This window comes from Astyanax mexicanus, chromosome 14 (assembly GCF_023375975.1).
Source record: "Astyanax mexicanus isolate ESR-SI-001 chromosome 14, AstMex3_surface, whole genome shotgun sequence".
NCBI classification, from domain to species: Eukaryota; Metazoa; Chordata; class Actinopteri; order Characiformes; family Acestrorhamphidae; genus Astyanax; species Astyanax mexicanus.
Genome location: NC_064421.1, coordinates 28814278 through 28830079, shown reverse-complemented (window position 1 = coordinate 28830079; position 15802 = coordinate 28814278). Strand labels below are relative to the sequence as shown.

Here is a 15802-nt window from a genome sequence, read left to right as displayed (position 1 = left end):
ATTCAGGTATAAAGACTTGGAAAGTCCCTTCTGATCCTTCAAGCTTAAAAAAATGTAAAACTGTTTCCATTATGCTGCATTTTAGTAGCTACTTCTTTGTGGTCATTAGGCTCTTTATCTCTATTATATAAAAAATGCAGCTGAGGGATGCAATGCCGCATTAGGAATATTTGATGTTGTGTGTATATACAGTTGTGGAAAAACTTAAGAGACCACTTCAGTTTCTGAATCAGTTTTTTTTCTGATTTTGCTATTTATAGGTAGATGTTTAAGTAAAATAAACATTGTTGTTTTATTCTATAAACTATAGACAACATGTCTCCCAAATTCCAAATAAAAATATTGTCATTTAGAGCATTTTTTTGCAGAAAAAATTAAATGGCTGAAATGACAAAAAAGACGCAGAGCTTTCAGACCTCAAATAATGCAAAGAAAACAAATTCGTGTTAATAAAAGTTCTAATATTTGGTGAAATAACCCTGGTTTTGAATCACAGTTTCATGTATCTTGGCATGTTCTCCTCCATCAGTCTTACACACTGCTTTTAGATAGTTTAACGACACTCCTGTTGCAAAAAATTCAAGCAGTTCAGCTTCCTCTTGATTATATTCCAGAGGTTTTCATCAGTTTTTTCATCATCAACTCATCGTTTTTTAAGTGGTCTCTTATTTTTTTTCTAGAGATGTATATATAACTCAATATTGTTTTTTACAATAAAAAAGGAAAACATATAAGGTCAGGATCAGGTAGGAAACTTAACTTGTGGTTTCTGAGGCTCTTAACTCTGATGAACTTATCCTGGGCAACAGAGGAAACTCTTGATCTTCCTTTTCCTGGGATGGGCCTACTGAGAGCCAGTTTCATCATAACATTTTTGATGGTGTTTGCTTTACTAGCTGGTTTAGATAGAATATCATCGCTGTCCAATGAAAAACCAGTATCTTCAAAACAGCAAATTGACTGGAGAGATATATAATCTTTTAAACTTTTGATGGACGTCAATGTAAAAAGAGTTTACTTTTTATGTCATTTTGAAGAATTTCTATTGGTCTTTTCATTAAGAAATATGACACAGTGTAAATGACAATTTGCGTGTAGTAATTATGTAGCAAACTAAAAATCTACAAAAATTCAGATACTAATTTTTCATTAGACGATATGTTTTATGTCTTCACCTAATCTCCTTGTCCATCATAGACCAGCTGAGATCCTCCAAAACCAGCTACCACTGAAAGCTGGTCCTGAGCTGATTTTTTTCAGCAGGGCACTGTTGTGCCCCTGGAACAATGCCTGAAGAAAACCGATGCCAACACTAACATACGCTACACATTCAGCACCTAAAAGAATTGCTTCCTGAAAAGCTTTGGAGCTTTCCTCCCATGGCCAGCTGTAGACAACACATTCAGCATGCCTCCCTGCTAGATAAAACAAACCAGTGACTCTGAATGGAGATTAAGAATCACACAAGGTGTGAGGCTGCAGCAGGAGCACAATGCCACTGGAGGCCCTGCTAGCCAGCCCTGGTTCACTGCAGTCTGAGCGCACTGGAGCAAAGCAACCTCTCGGTCAGGATGGGGAGTGGACAACAATGGTTGTAATAAAGGGACAGGGGCCTCGTTTCTACTGAGCCACCTGCTGGAGTGAACATACAGATCTGCTCTATTGTTGTAGAACCCTGTCCTTTTAGACCTCATGCTGTCAATTTAAATAGGATACACAGTAACTGTGGAATTGGTTGAAAACTGTATTAAAAGCAACAGTATTGTACTGATGACTGAAAAACTGGATATAGATTTTGCCCACAAGAAACAAACGTTTGGCAACACAAGCAACTTGTCGCATGCCAATGTGAACACAGCTAGCATCCTGTAAAAAGCATACTGTCCAAAAATGATTCAAGTCCCCTTTCATACCTGCTATTTTGTGGGAGGTACTGATCCCCCCTGGACTTGGACCAACACCCCACTAACTGGTTTCGTAAATTGGTAAATTTGGTAAATCAGGTGAGCTGCTGATGGACCTGAACATATACACATGAAATCTGGAACTACACTTTGTTCTTCAGCTTGGCTCACAAGACATAAAATACTTGGTTAAAAATGAGAAATCCTTTTTATATTTTACTGTATGTATGTTTATTTGCGTCTGTTCAAATCATATGTGGTGCTCTTTTCAGGTAAAAACACTCATATTGCTGATATACATGGATTAGTATTGTAATTTGCTTTGGTGCCTAAAGCTTTTGCACAGTACTGTGTGTGTATATATATATATATATATATATATATATATATATATATATATAAACACACACACACACACACACACAGTCACATTAACTCACCTCATCATGCTTTTTGCAATCATTAAGTCCCCTGTGCGCACTGCTAAAATCACTATTTCAAACTGTACAGTGGGCAACACTTTCATTGTTTTTCACTTTTACCAGACATGGATATACTTTAGAGTATTCAGAGGTGAAATGAGTTTTGATGGGAGCCATGATACTCCTTTTCTTACTTACTGAACGCATCCCATCCTTTCACACACACGTTTGGGGGAGTCTGTCACCTTCGTGCGCATTTGTGCTCACTCTTTGGCCACTCGTTTTAGATCCCGAGAGATTTTATCTGACTTGCGGGCATCAGGGTTTTATTATTGATATGCAATAGTCTCCCGCAACTTTCAGGAGACTTGGGACGTCCAAAAGTCTAAAACAAACAAGGCAAAAAGAAGTTCTTGTTCTATCTGTATAATATGTCTCTCCAATATACAATCTAGCATTTCTGGCTGATATTATAAGTCCAAAATCAATTACCAACAAAACTATATATTTACTGAAATGCCATTTCTGATCTTAAGTATTAAACACTAACTGAGCTAAATTGAACTAGCAGCATTCCTGCATTATCATGCAAATGCTCAACATGCCGAAACATTTGTTTATTTATAGCTCTTCACAGAAGAGGATCCCATGCCAATGTCGGTGCCATACTGGAGGAATGGGCACTGCTGTATAATTACCCTTATTATAGCATTGGAATTTTAGCTTCATGCTTAACGGTACATTCTTTTGACTTCAATGATCCGTCAGCCATACGGATGCCAGACATTTCTGACGTGCTCATGGCTAGATGAGAGGATAATTTGAAAAAGGAGATGTTTCTGGCTCAGCAGACACTGATGCATATCTTTGGTGTGTAAAAGGGGAAATTTGACAGTAAGACAAAGTGAGCATTGGAGCTGAAGGTTGAAGATAAGACTGTGGTATTCTTGTAAAATATTTGTGAGGCGAAATGAAATAGCTATGCTCACCACAGTCAGCCTTGAAAGGGTCATGAATGAATTACATCAATACACTATACTATAGAAAAAACTCATTATTCACATTATTCATCCAAAATTGTACAGCAATTAAATCTTCAATCTTAAACCAAACATAGCCATGTATGTTCTAGCTCATCTTTTGTGAATTAGAACACAAAAAAATATAAATAAATATCACTGAAGCTCTTGATTCAATCAGTTTTATCCCTCCCTTGAAAGTTTATTTATCCTGGATCATTTATTAATTTTTTTTTATTTTATTAAAGAAGAATGGTCTTCCTTTGTTTTTCAGCTGACCTCGAAGTCAAGCTCTGTGCACTGACCTAAGAATGACCACCGGGGTCATGTTCAGAATTCCAGTAATGCTAGGGAGGGTCGGCACACGCCTGGCAACTGAGACATGTGTGCATGTGTGTAAGTGTTTGTGTGTGTGTGTGTGTGTGTGTGTTGTCATGTATTTATGAGGAATTATCCTCCTCTATCTGACCCAGAAGAGAGAAGCTATACATGCTGGATTGGCAGCGGCTATACTTTTAATTAACAGTCATTACAGTCAGACATGAGGACTGCAAAGAGACAATGCCTTGGGTTCCTCAGTTTAGGTCCAATCCTGGCACCTGTCCAAGGTTTAAGAGGCGACTCGGCCTAATATAATTCTAGGTGTGATGAGTGCATTGAATGGACAAACATCACTTAACTCATTTTTACAAAAAAAAAAAAAAAAAAAAAAAAAAAAAAACACTATCATTGCTGTCCAATAAAAAAACAAGTATATCCATTTTTGATCAATTACACAATTACATAACTTAAACAAAAAAAAACTGTTCCTAACACTGTGTCAAAATTTCTTGATGAATGGACAAGGAGAGATTCTACAATATGGACTTAAATAAACTTTATTTTTCAATGATTTCCATAAAAATTTAATAAAGTTTTATGTTTTGTAAAGTTGCTGTTATACATACAGTATGTTTTTCATTCGACAGCAACGATATGCCAAAATGTTTGTGGACACCCCTTCTAATGAATTCTGCATTCAGCTACTGTATTTTTGACACTACAAGGCACACAAAAAATCCTGTAATTTTCCCAAAAATTGCCAGTGGGCCTTAAAATCCAGTGCACCTTATGTATGAATTTAACCAGTCAGGTTGTGAGGATCAGTAAAGCCACTCCGCTGAAGTACAGCTTTATACAGGAGTTTCAGTTTATTTTTCCAGCCCTAAGGCTGGAGCAGCATTAGAATTAGCCGCTAACCGTGCTAAGCGCTACCTCTTTTGCCATTCAGAGGTGAGTATTATCAGCCTGTAGCCTGCTGCTAATTCTGGCTAGAGCTGCTAGAGCAGTATTAGCATTAGCCACTAACCACGCTAAGTGCTAGCTCTTTGAATGTTCAGAGGTAAGTATTATCGGCCTGTAGTCTGCTGCTAAGCCTGGCTAGCACTGCTGGAGCAGTATTAACATTAGCTGCTAACCAGGTAAGCACTAGCTCTTTTGCCGTTCAGAGGCGAGTATATCAGATTGTATCCTGTGTTTATATCATGTTAAAACAAGGTATGTGGGAGGAACCGCTAGCTAATGTTGCCCTGGCTTACTGGAACGCTAAGGGTTCCTCAGTGTAGTGCTGACAGAAATATAGTTTACCATATGTTTCGCACTATAAGGCGTAACAGATTATAAGACGCACTTGCAATAAATGTCTATTTTCTGAACTATTTTCATACATAATGCATTATGCGACACTAGTAACAGAGGGGTTGCCATGTTTCCCTTCTAATTCAGCAGGTCTTGTTGTTGGGTGGCGAGACATGTAAAGCTCAGCTAAGTAAACAAAACTGTAATTTCTAAAATCCATCTGTCACCAATATTCAAAAATAATCTAATTTAAAATATCTACTGTGTTTTTCATAATTGATAAAGCACTGTAAAATATATTATAATACAAAAATATTTTCTTACACCCCCGGTGAATACTGTTTAACCCAGTTACTTACAAAACATCATTTGTTAAACTATTCCCTTAAGAGCTGTGAAACAAACATGGTTGTCTCATCTCCACGGAAAATACAGTGACAGACATTTAAGAGAGTCTGAGAATGGAACCCAGATGTCAATAACTAACACTCACTTGCGAAAGGATTGCTTCACAGCATACCATAATATTCAGCAAGAGCAATACCACCCCATCTACTACAACCTCAGTCCTGAAGAATGCCTAATCCCTGTCAAAAAAACAACAATATTTTTTAAAAAGGTCTGAGGGGGGGTGGATGACAAAACCGCTGAAACTTTAGCAGGACCTTCTTTAGAGAACTTAGTGGGTGTGGGTTGTTTTTTCTAGGTCACGGAAGCTTCATTTATTAAGAAGTCTTTAAACACAGAGAACAGCTTTCAGCCTTTTAAAGTGAATTAAAACAAACTGAATTTCTTTCACTTCTGGCTAAAGGGCAGCTTTAACAGTGGGCCTCACTGCAGAAAAAAAGACAATAAGTTGACAAACAAACGCGCCACTTCCTATTTTGAAAAAGGACCCTTGTCTTACTCTGTTTCTCTTTTTTTATCTAGATGTCTGTTTATGATGTGTGAGTGGATTTATATAGTAAAACAAGCTTAATCTGTACTCTATTGTATTATACCTTATTTAAAAAATACTGCAAATCCAGGTGTAAACATTCAATATAAATTGGGAGCATTACATTGTCAAAATCAAAATCACTCAGCATCAAGAGGTCCTATCATTGGAACTAAAAGGGTTGAACACAACTCCTGTTAAACCACCTCAGACCATAATCCCTCCTTCGCAAAACTTTACACTAGGGCTGCATGATGCTGGAAAAATTAAACGTTTTTTTGACTATGTACATGATGATATTAAACAATTCAGGACCTGTGATGCCACCAGCCCCGCCCCCACTAGTGCACTGTCTTGCCTTAGAGATCCGGACCCACCGAAAGCTCAGCCGAGCACTCAAAACCCGAGGAAAACAGCAAAACAATAATCAGCTCTTTAATCAGGCATTTAAATTGCCTTTTGAAAGGTACCTAAAAAAAACGCGATTTCAGCTCTAACTGAAAATATTTGCGCAAAACTGTGCCGGAATGAGGTGCACAGCTTTTGACAAGAAGCGGCTGCATTTACAAACACGTGCCCAGCCATGTAAAGACCATGCGGTTACCTCGTGTTTTTTTCAGACCTCTCCCCCTCAAACTTGTGCTTCTCAGGCAGCAGCAGCCTATCTCTCACACAGAGACAGAGACAGCGCTGTGTATCTACTTCTTGTGTCAAGAATGAAAACATTGCAACACATTGCAAATGTTTGATTTAATCGCCTTAGATGACATCGCACATCCTGCGATGTGACTATTGCAAAGGCACACATCACAATGGTGATGCTTGTATGATATACTGTGCAGCCCTCCTTTGCAATAGGTACAACTCAGTTAGAAAAGTATGGTTCTCCTGCCAATGTGATTCGTCATTTCAGAGAACACATCTCCCTTGCACTAGAGTCTATTAGAAGCATGCATTACACCACTCCATCCAACGCATTGCACATGCTTATTTTTTTAAACTCTTAAGGTTAGCACCCGAACATCCCTTTCAGACAGCTTCCTCTTGCGTCCACAGTTAATCCTGTTGGATGTGGTTGGTCCTTCTTGGTGGTACGCTGACATTACCCTGGACACCGTGGCTCTTGATACATCACAAAGACTTGCTGTCTTGGTCACAGATGCGCCAGAAAAACGTGCATCAACAATTTGTCCTCGTTGAACTCTGGTATGTCACCCATAATGTTGTGTGCATTGCAATATTTTGAGCAAAACTGTGCTCTTACCCTGATAATTGAACCTTCACACTCTGCTCTTACTGGTGCAACGTGCACTAAATGAAGATTGGCCACCAGGCTGGTCCAGTTTAGCCATGAAACCTCCCACACTAAAATGAAAGGCATTTCAGTTTTATTGTCCAACCCCTGTATTTCATGAAGCTCTCTGTCCAAAGTTCCTGAGATAATCTGAAGGCCCCATGAAGTATGGAGGTCTGTGAATTCACTGCGCTCCAGGAGTAAAAATTTGGTAACACCAATGAATGTTTCATAGAAGTATAAAAAAACGTATATGGTAACAAACAACTAAACTTCATTCAACTATAATTAATTAAACCCAGTTCAGTTGTTTGTTACTAAACAAAGGAATTCTTTTAGTTTTTTTTTTCTTCACTTTTCACAGTGTACCTAGCGACTGGCCCGCTCACAGCAGGACTCATCTTCACCTCAACACGAGCATTATGGAAATAGCCACCTGCACTGATTTTTTTTCTTCCTGCATGTCTGAGTGGAGATCAGAGTCAGCTTGTTTTCACTGGGGGAGGGTTTGGGGAAGGCTTTCCTCTTAAGATTGCTTTGTTTTGGAGCTTCACTTTAAAGCCTGTCTGAACCTGTACGCCACGCTCAGCTGCTGGCCCGTAACATCCAACAGTGCCGCAGCTAATTCTGCATCCACAGTCGAATCCTCAGTTGTGCAGACATTTACATTGATTATATGGAAAACACGGCCTGGGCATCTGTCAGAATCATCTACATATCTGATTAAATCCAGCTTTTGTTGCAGGCTGAAGCATTACAGAGGGAAATGAGATTAAACAGTTAAATTATTTCTGTGGTTTAATATGGGAGCTAAAGGGCCAATCCGTGATAAATGGGAATGAGTGTGTGAAATGGCTACAGGAGTCACAGTGGCAAGTGACGACGAGTCTTACTCTGTAGTAGATCAGTGAATATTATATATATATATATATATATATATATATATATATATATATATATATATATATATATATATATACACACATATACACACGTATCAGTGTCCAAAATATCCATCTACAGCTCTGGAAAAAAATTAAAGACCACTTAAAATTTATTTTACATTTACATGTTATTTACATGTCTCCACTGAACGCTTCGCATTAATGTTGCTTAATTAACGTCATTAACTTTAAATGAATGCTTAGTACTAACACTGTAAGTTCTCCAATAAATAAATGATGCTAGTACTGCATCGATTTCTGTTAGATGTTCTGAGATCCCAACCACACTGAAAAATACTAATGTTTTACCTTTTTTATGTAAACTCTTATATTAAGAAAAATATGTATAAATATAAAAATAATGAATATTAAATGCACTATTTATCATTGAAAATTATTAAAGCAAAACTATGATGTGAAAACTATGAAGTCATGTGTTTAAAAGATTATCAGGTAGATCAGGACATATATACATATACAGAAGAAAAAAGAAAAATAAGAGACCACTTAAAAATTTTGAGTTTAATGGATTTTACCAAATTGAATATAATCAATAGGAAGATGGATGATCACAAGCCATTAAACCAAGCTGAACTGCTTGAATTTTTGCACCAGGAGATATCCAAAAGCAGTGTGTAAGACTGGTGGAGGAGAACATGCCAAGATGCATAAAAACTGTGACTAAAAAACAGGGTTATTCCACCAAATATTGACTTCTAGACTCTTCAAACTTTATGAATATGAATTTGTTTCCTTTCCACTTCTGTCTGTCTGTCACAATACCTACTGTGCTGTGTAATTTTTATGGAGATGGACAAAGAGAGATGCTCATAGTACGATTTGTATTTACAGCAATGGTGTAAAAGTTACACAAATATATCATTAAACTGTAGGGAGAGCCAAAGAGCAAAGCTTATCAATTCTCACATAAAGTAAAATGAACATTGTTGTTTTATTTTATAAACTACAGACAACATTTCTCCCTACTGCAACAAAATGAAAATTTGCATACGATATGATAAGGCACACCCCTAACTGAGATATTAAAAAATTCAAAAAGTTTTTTTATCAGATTTGTAACAGAAGTCAATGATCCAGAATGTCATGATACTAATAATGCACTCTAAATATATACATATATCCAGGATTAAAGCACAATAAATGATACTGGACAGATCTAATCTGTCTCTAGTAGATATATAATAAGAAATGGGAAGTGTGATTTTTTTCTTTTGCTAAAAAAAAAAAAAGTAGTACCCTTATTTGATAATTAGGGGTGGCTGATATTGCACGATATTTCAGGGTATAATATCATTCACAATATTAAAAAATGTTGGCGATATTATTTTTTATGATACGATATGGCATAGTTCAAAATTTAAAGTAACATACGGTACAAAATAAAATCTCCATTTTCTATTATTCGACTTTCGATTACGGCTTCATTTTTTTTTGTTCTTACATAAGAACTGAAAAGGGTATTTTTTTACTCATAAATGTGTCAAAATAGTAACAAACAGCACCTTTTAGAGCTATGGTGCAGTAATGGTGTAAAATTTAATCCACAGTTATAAATACAAATACAAAACTATGCACATGCAGTTGTTGACAACCTTTTTAGGAATAGCAAGCTACTTTTATATTGAACAAGGTTTCTTTTATAAAGAACAAAAATATGCACAATATGAAAATCATTGCCACATAAAAGAGTTGCTTACAGGTTGTTGTTTTTTTTTACAGAAGATTAAACCTACTGAACCTACTGAAATTCCCTATGGCAGGTTCTATACTAATCTTACTTAGTATACATTCCATGAATCAAATGCATTAGATTAAACCTCTCAGCACTGTTTTAAACTAAAAATAAGTTAAAGCTTTGATTTAGTGTGTCACAAATTGAAGTACACCGCTACCGTCATCCCTCAAGCTGCAGCATTTTGAAATTGAACTTGCAGCCCAGAAGCTCACAGTAAGACAAACAGCAACAGCTTGCTGAGTGCAGACTTGGAGAAATCTCAGCCTAGTGTACACAAAGGAGAGTGGAGAGTCATCTAATTCCCCCTTAAACAGCTGGAGGCTCTGGTTGTCCCGGCAGAAAGCTCCGGCATGGTTGCCTGAACTTTCCTGACAGATTCCCCCCTCTTAGCTTCACTTCCTCGTGAGAAAACAAAGGAATCGTAGAAGAACGGAGCACTTTGAAACTGATATAGTCTGTCCAGCTACGGCTACAGCTTCTGTTGCTCTAGGATCTAGTTATTTTAGGATGCCCCCTTGTCCACCACAACCAGCAACACCAGGACCACCACTGCTTTAACCCTGCATGCTCAATTACTATCTGCTGTACCTGCTTTTTGTCTTGCTGAAAGAATGAATGTGAGTCTTACCTCTCAGACAGAACATGATGATCTCTCCTCTCCCGGCCAGTATGTGTCTGTGAGTATGTCTGTGTGTGTGTGTGTGTGTGTGTGTGTGTGTGTGTGTGTGTGTATGAGTTTCAAAAGTGTGTCAGAGTTTTCGGAGGGAGAGTAATGTCCTCATACAGCCTGCTGTCCTAACTGAAGCAACTCCCCCCTCCCCTCCTCTTCTCCTCCTCTTCATCCCCATGTGCACTCACACACAGGTTCATAGATATCGTCTCTCTCTCTCACCCCCCTCCTCCCTCACTCCCTCCCTTTCTCTCCCTCTCTTTCACTCACACTCAAACACACACTGTTGCTCACTCCCGAAGTGGCTGCCTGCCAGCTCATGTGCTATGGGAAAGTGCTACTCAGTCTCCATGTACTCGCTACTGTGGCTGCACGCCGTCGACTCCTTCAGAGCAACAAAGGGGCGAGAGATACAGAGAGAAAAAAGGGGGAGAGAGAAAAAAGAGAAAGAGAGAGAGAGAGAGAGACCAACACACAGAAATGTGACCACAACTCCCTCTCTCTCTCTTTTGCTCTCTCCCAAACTCTCCCAAAATCCCGACTGCAGCTCGGCTGATTGTTCTCTACTTGGCTGTCAGCAGTCGAGGGCTTTGGACACAAAAAAAGCTACAAAAATAGACAAATCCCCGCACTCAATGGGCTGTTATCAAAACAAGGACTCACCCCGAGGCCATTGTCCTGAGCTGCCACCCGCCACCGCTACTTAGTCCTGCTGCTGAAAAACATTCAGCTTCATCAGGTGCACACCTTTTATTACTCACTCTCAACAGATTGACAGGTTCTCAAAAAGAGACTTTATCTCTGGACACAAAGCCCAAAGCCCACATTCTCTGTTATATAATGGTCCTGCTTTTCACCATTGAACGCACACTACTAGGGCTTGGTGAATGGCAGTACCACAATATTTTACAACCCTATTTATGATGAGACATATGACAAAAAAAAATACAACTACAACTGCAACAAAATCAATGTTTACACTTTATTTAGTATAAAATTAAGAGTTTCCAATACGTAAGTAGAGACAAAAATATGACATAAAACACTTGTCTAACAGAGCGAGTCTAGAGAAGATTCAATCGCCAAGAGTTTAGATTAAGGGACCTTTAGAAGTCCAATAGTGACAGATCTATCTTTGCGACATATAATCCCATATATTTTTAATAATCCTCCTATTATGTTCATTTGTCAGGAGCAGTAATGGTGTTCCCGGTTCAGTTTATACTCGGTGCATGTTTAATTATCCAAAAGATGTCTGAAACCAATAATAAAAAACTAACAAGCAGTGTGAATATATTATTACTATCTCCATTGCTAATTATTCTATCAATATTTAGAGCAATGGTGTTCCTTACCTCTAACAGGTAATGCTTCAATTAGGATAATTTACTCATTTTTCATAATAAAAAAATGTCTAACTTTTTTTTTTAATGTTTTACTACTTTATTACTTTTGAAAGACCAACATATAAAACACAATAGTTTTACATAAAATTCCAATTTTGGTGGTTGAAATATTATATGTTGATTACACTAATTAAGGCAAGCAGAAGAAGTTTCATACTGAAAAAAATACTTTAAACTATTTTTCCCAGATCTTTAAACTTAAAATGGGTCAATTTGAACGAAAACATAACAGGAGGGTTAAAATATAAGACCCGCTGTCAAATGTAACTTATTGTTACTTATATGTAACTATTACTCCACGTGATTGCGCTAATCAGTGAAAAAAATTGGTTGTACATATTGAAAATTGTGATATCATCGCTACTGTGGCCAACGTATCATAAAAAAATAATGTATGGCGAGATGCCCTGTGATTTCTACCCCTAATAAACAGCAAAACACATAAAAAAATATGGCTACGCGTAATACACACATAAGGCAAACTCATTCATATTTACCCAAACAAGCTTCCATATTATCCTTATTTTATTATGTCGAAATATAATAATCTCACAATGTTCAGTCCCTAGCATATGATGTTTTGTGTTAGGGAAATGAGTACAATTTTCATTATAAAAACGATCAAACATTCTTAAAATCTGATTAAAAATATCAATATCATTATCAACTGAATTTGCTTGAATACTGCTTTAGGTTGAAGGTGCTACATTTAAAACAAACATTCATTCCATTAATAGAAAACATTCTCAGCTGGTGCAGTGAGAAGCTTTTTTACTCTTTCATAGGTACTATTTTACAGTTCTGACACGAGACAACATCTGCTCGAAAAAAGAATTTAATTTGAATTGGACTTTCGGTTGAAGGTGAACTAAACTTAAAACATGCACTCCAGTGCCCATAGGCATGTGAAGCTGTCAGGTAAGACATTAGCACAAAAGCTAGCTAGTTAGCTAGGCTCTAACTAACATTAGAAAGACTGTTGGAATGCTGGATTAGCATAACTAGCTACTGTATTATTAGTATCTACATTGTATTCATATACAGCCATACAACTATAAACCACTGGATACAAAATGATCGGAAATTCTAATCTATTGTTCAAAGAAACAAACTCTTGAATGTGTGAAAAGTAGAGAAAAACAGAGTAGAGGATCACCTCACTCATCTACAAACAGACCCAGATCTCAGATTTCCATATCTGCTATATTTACAGGCTTCAGGGGTTACTAATCATATTAGCTATAGTTTTGTATTAGGACTAGCATGCATCAGTATAAAATGTGGATACTGCGTATGGATACATGGAATCCAGCTATTGTGTACTGTCCCAGAAAGTAGACAGTATTAACCCTTTCAGACCCTGCATCCGTTACAATGGACATCATGTATTTTCTTTATTTTTAAATGTTTTGTTGCACATAACACTATTTGAGAGCTGTTTGTTGTCTATCAGAAAAGACCAGTCAATCAACCAACCAATGAAACCAATCAAACAGTAACTAATTTAATTTAATAAAAAGGTCAATATAAAATATTACAAACAGGCTTCCAATGGAAATACAAAAAATGATTTTATAGTACTATTAGATATAGTAATAATCAGTTTTTTTCTCTGTGCATTACAGACAGAAAGCATTCTTACTATTTTTTCTATCACTGGTGATAATTCAGGTCTGAAAGGTTTAAAAGCACATCCCTAGACCAAACTGCTACTGAGCAGAACACGTGTACTGGCACATTATATACAGACACCTGCGGTTCACAGCTTCTAAATCCAGAAGTGTTGCCCTGGTCTTATCTGACCTTTAGCCAACACTGATGAGAGGATCACACTTACGTTTCTGGCTTCTGCTCTCAGTATGTCAGTATGTTGCCACAAACAAAATACAAAAAGCTATTCTACAGCTATTGCAAACGCAATCAGAATCAAGAATGGTCTATGTGCAGAACTTGCCATGTTTTTCAGACTATAAGGTGCATTTAAAACCCTTTAAATTTCCCAAAAATCGACAATGTGTCTTATAATCTGGTGCACCTTAAGTGTGAATTCTACTAGTCAGGCTTTAAGGAGCAGTAAAGCCTCTCTGCTGAAGTACAGCATTATAAGGGTGAGTTGTCAGTGAAGTTTTTCTAGCACTGAAAAATGCAGTATTCATCACCTATAAAACAATGAACAACTTCAGAGAAAAGCTGTAAACAACAATATCAACCAATTCACTGCAACATCTTTAAACAAATTTAACAGTACAACAGCCACTTCAGTAGAACGTGGTGTTGTTGAGACCGGAGAGCAGCACATCACCTTTTGACTAGGCTAGTTGAGACTAACACTCACTACATAATCCAGGCCTGACTATGTTTTTTTTCTGAGCCAGTATCCATAAAAACACAAACAAAAGCAAAAGCGAAAGCAATAGATGAACAAACAAGCAAGAAGTTTCCTGTGCTTGGCTAAAAGCTATCTAAGTGGATCCTACCATCACTTTACACCATGGACAACAATAGCTCATCAAGAAAGCCAAACTTGGGGCACTAAGCTAAAAGCTTAATTATTTCTATCTTTATTTCCTTCTGTTACTCATTAAGGTAGTGGGGTCCTCTGATCTGATGTTTTCTTTGTTGAAGATGTTTCCTTTTTTACTGTGCACACAGCTGGTGTCGATATCCTCACAGACTCCTCACACTAATATAACTAATATGCTCTCTAATCACAAGCCCATATAGTCATGCTCTAGCAGATTTGTGGATGTACTGATATGCTGCCTTGTTGATCTTGTTTCTTTTTTTAACAATTTATTTCAATTTTTTTAATCCAATTTCCCCCCTAATTTACACAGCCAATTACCCAACCCACTTATTAGGACTCCCTCTATCACTAGGACTCCCCCAACACCAGGAGAGTGAAGACTAGCACACGCCTCCTCCTACACATGTAAAGTCAGCCACCACCTCTTTTTGAACTGCTGCAACATTGCAAGGTATCATCACAGCGCATTTCGAGGAAAGCTGAATTTTATTTCAATCAGCTCTTGTGCTGAGCAACATCATCCTTTGGAGTGATGTGGGGTGAGAGCACCATCTACCCACCCAGAGAGAGCAAGGCCAATTTTGCTCCCTCAGGGCTCCGGTAGCTGATGGCAAGCTACATGACCAGGATTCAAACTAACGATCTCCCAATCATAGTGGCAGCTTCTAGCCCGCTGGACCACTCGGAGCCCGGATCTTGTTGTTCTTAATATTTCAAATCCATACCCGTTTTATGAACACACTTTTTCACATGACAGACAGCTGCTTTGTTTTTTTCTGCAATTCTATGTAGAAATGTACAAAATTATAATGTAAAAAATGAACATTGACACATTATATTACATAAATAGTTTAACCCCCGCTCGTGCAGCTTTGCCATCAAGCTGCCAGCTGCCAAAAATGGCCCTGCTCCCTCTGGGTGGATAGATGGCGCTCTCTCCCCACATCACTCCTAGGGTGATGTCCGCAGCACAGGGTGTCTGTGAGCTGATGTACCGGAAACGAGCCGAGCACGCTGGATGCTCGGCAATTTCAGAAGCTCGAAAAGAAGCAGTGGTTGACTTCACATGTATTGGAGGAAGCATGTGTTAGTCTTCACCCTCCTGGTGTGTTGGGACATTACTAGTAATAGGGGGAGTCCTAATGAGTGGGTTGGGTAATTAGCTGTGTAAATTGGGGAGAAAATGGGAAAAATTTGAAATAAAATAATAAAATAAATAAACGTATGTTCAAATTAGGTAAAGAATACTTAACGCCCCACTAGGTAGGATTTCCTTGATTTTTTATCTTTTTAAAATTAGTAAAAT

General features: G+C 37.7%; 1 protein-coding gene across 7 annotated transcripts in view; it reads right to left on the bottom strand.

Annotated features, from left to right (window-relative positions):
- nhsl1a (NHS-like 1a) overlaps positions 1-15802 on the bottom strand; it is a 128254-nt gene that overhangs the window by 58456 nt on the left and 53996 nt on the right. The window contains exon 1 of one of the 7 annotated variants that reach the window (XM_007239261.4): positions 10522-10755. The exons of the other annotated variants lie outside the window; for them this stretch is intronic. Within the exon in view, the coding sequence (XP_007239323.3) occupies positions 10522-10537 (16 nt within the window). The 5' untranslated portion in view covers positions 10538-10755. Of the gene's footprint in view, positions 1-10521; positions 10756-15802 lie in introns of those variants that run through there. 7 annotated transcript variants of the gene reach the window in all.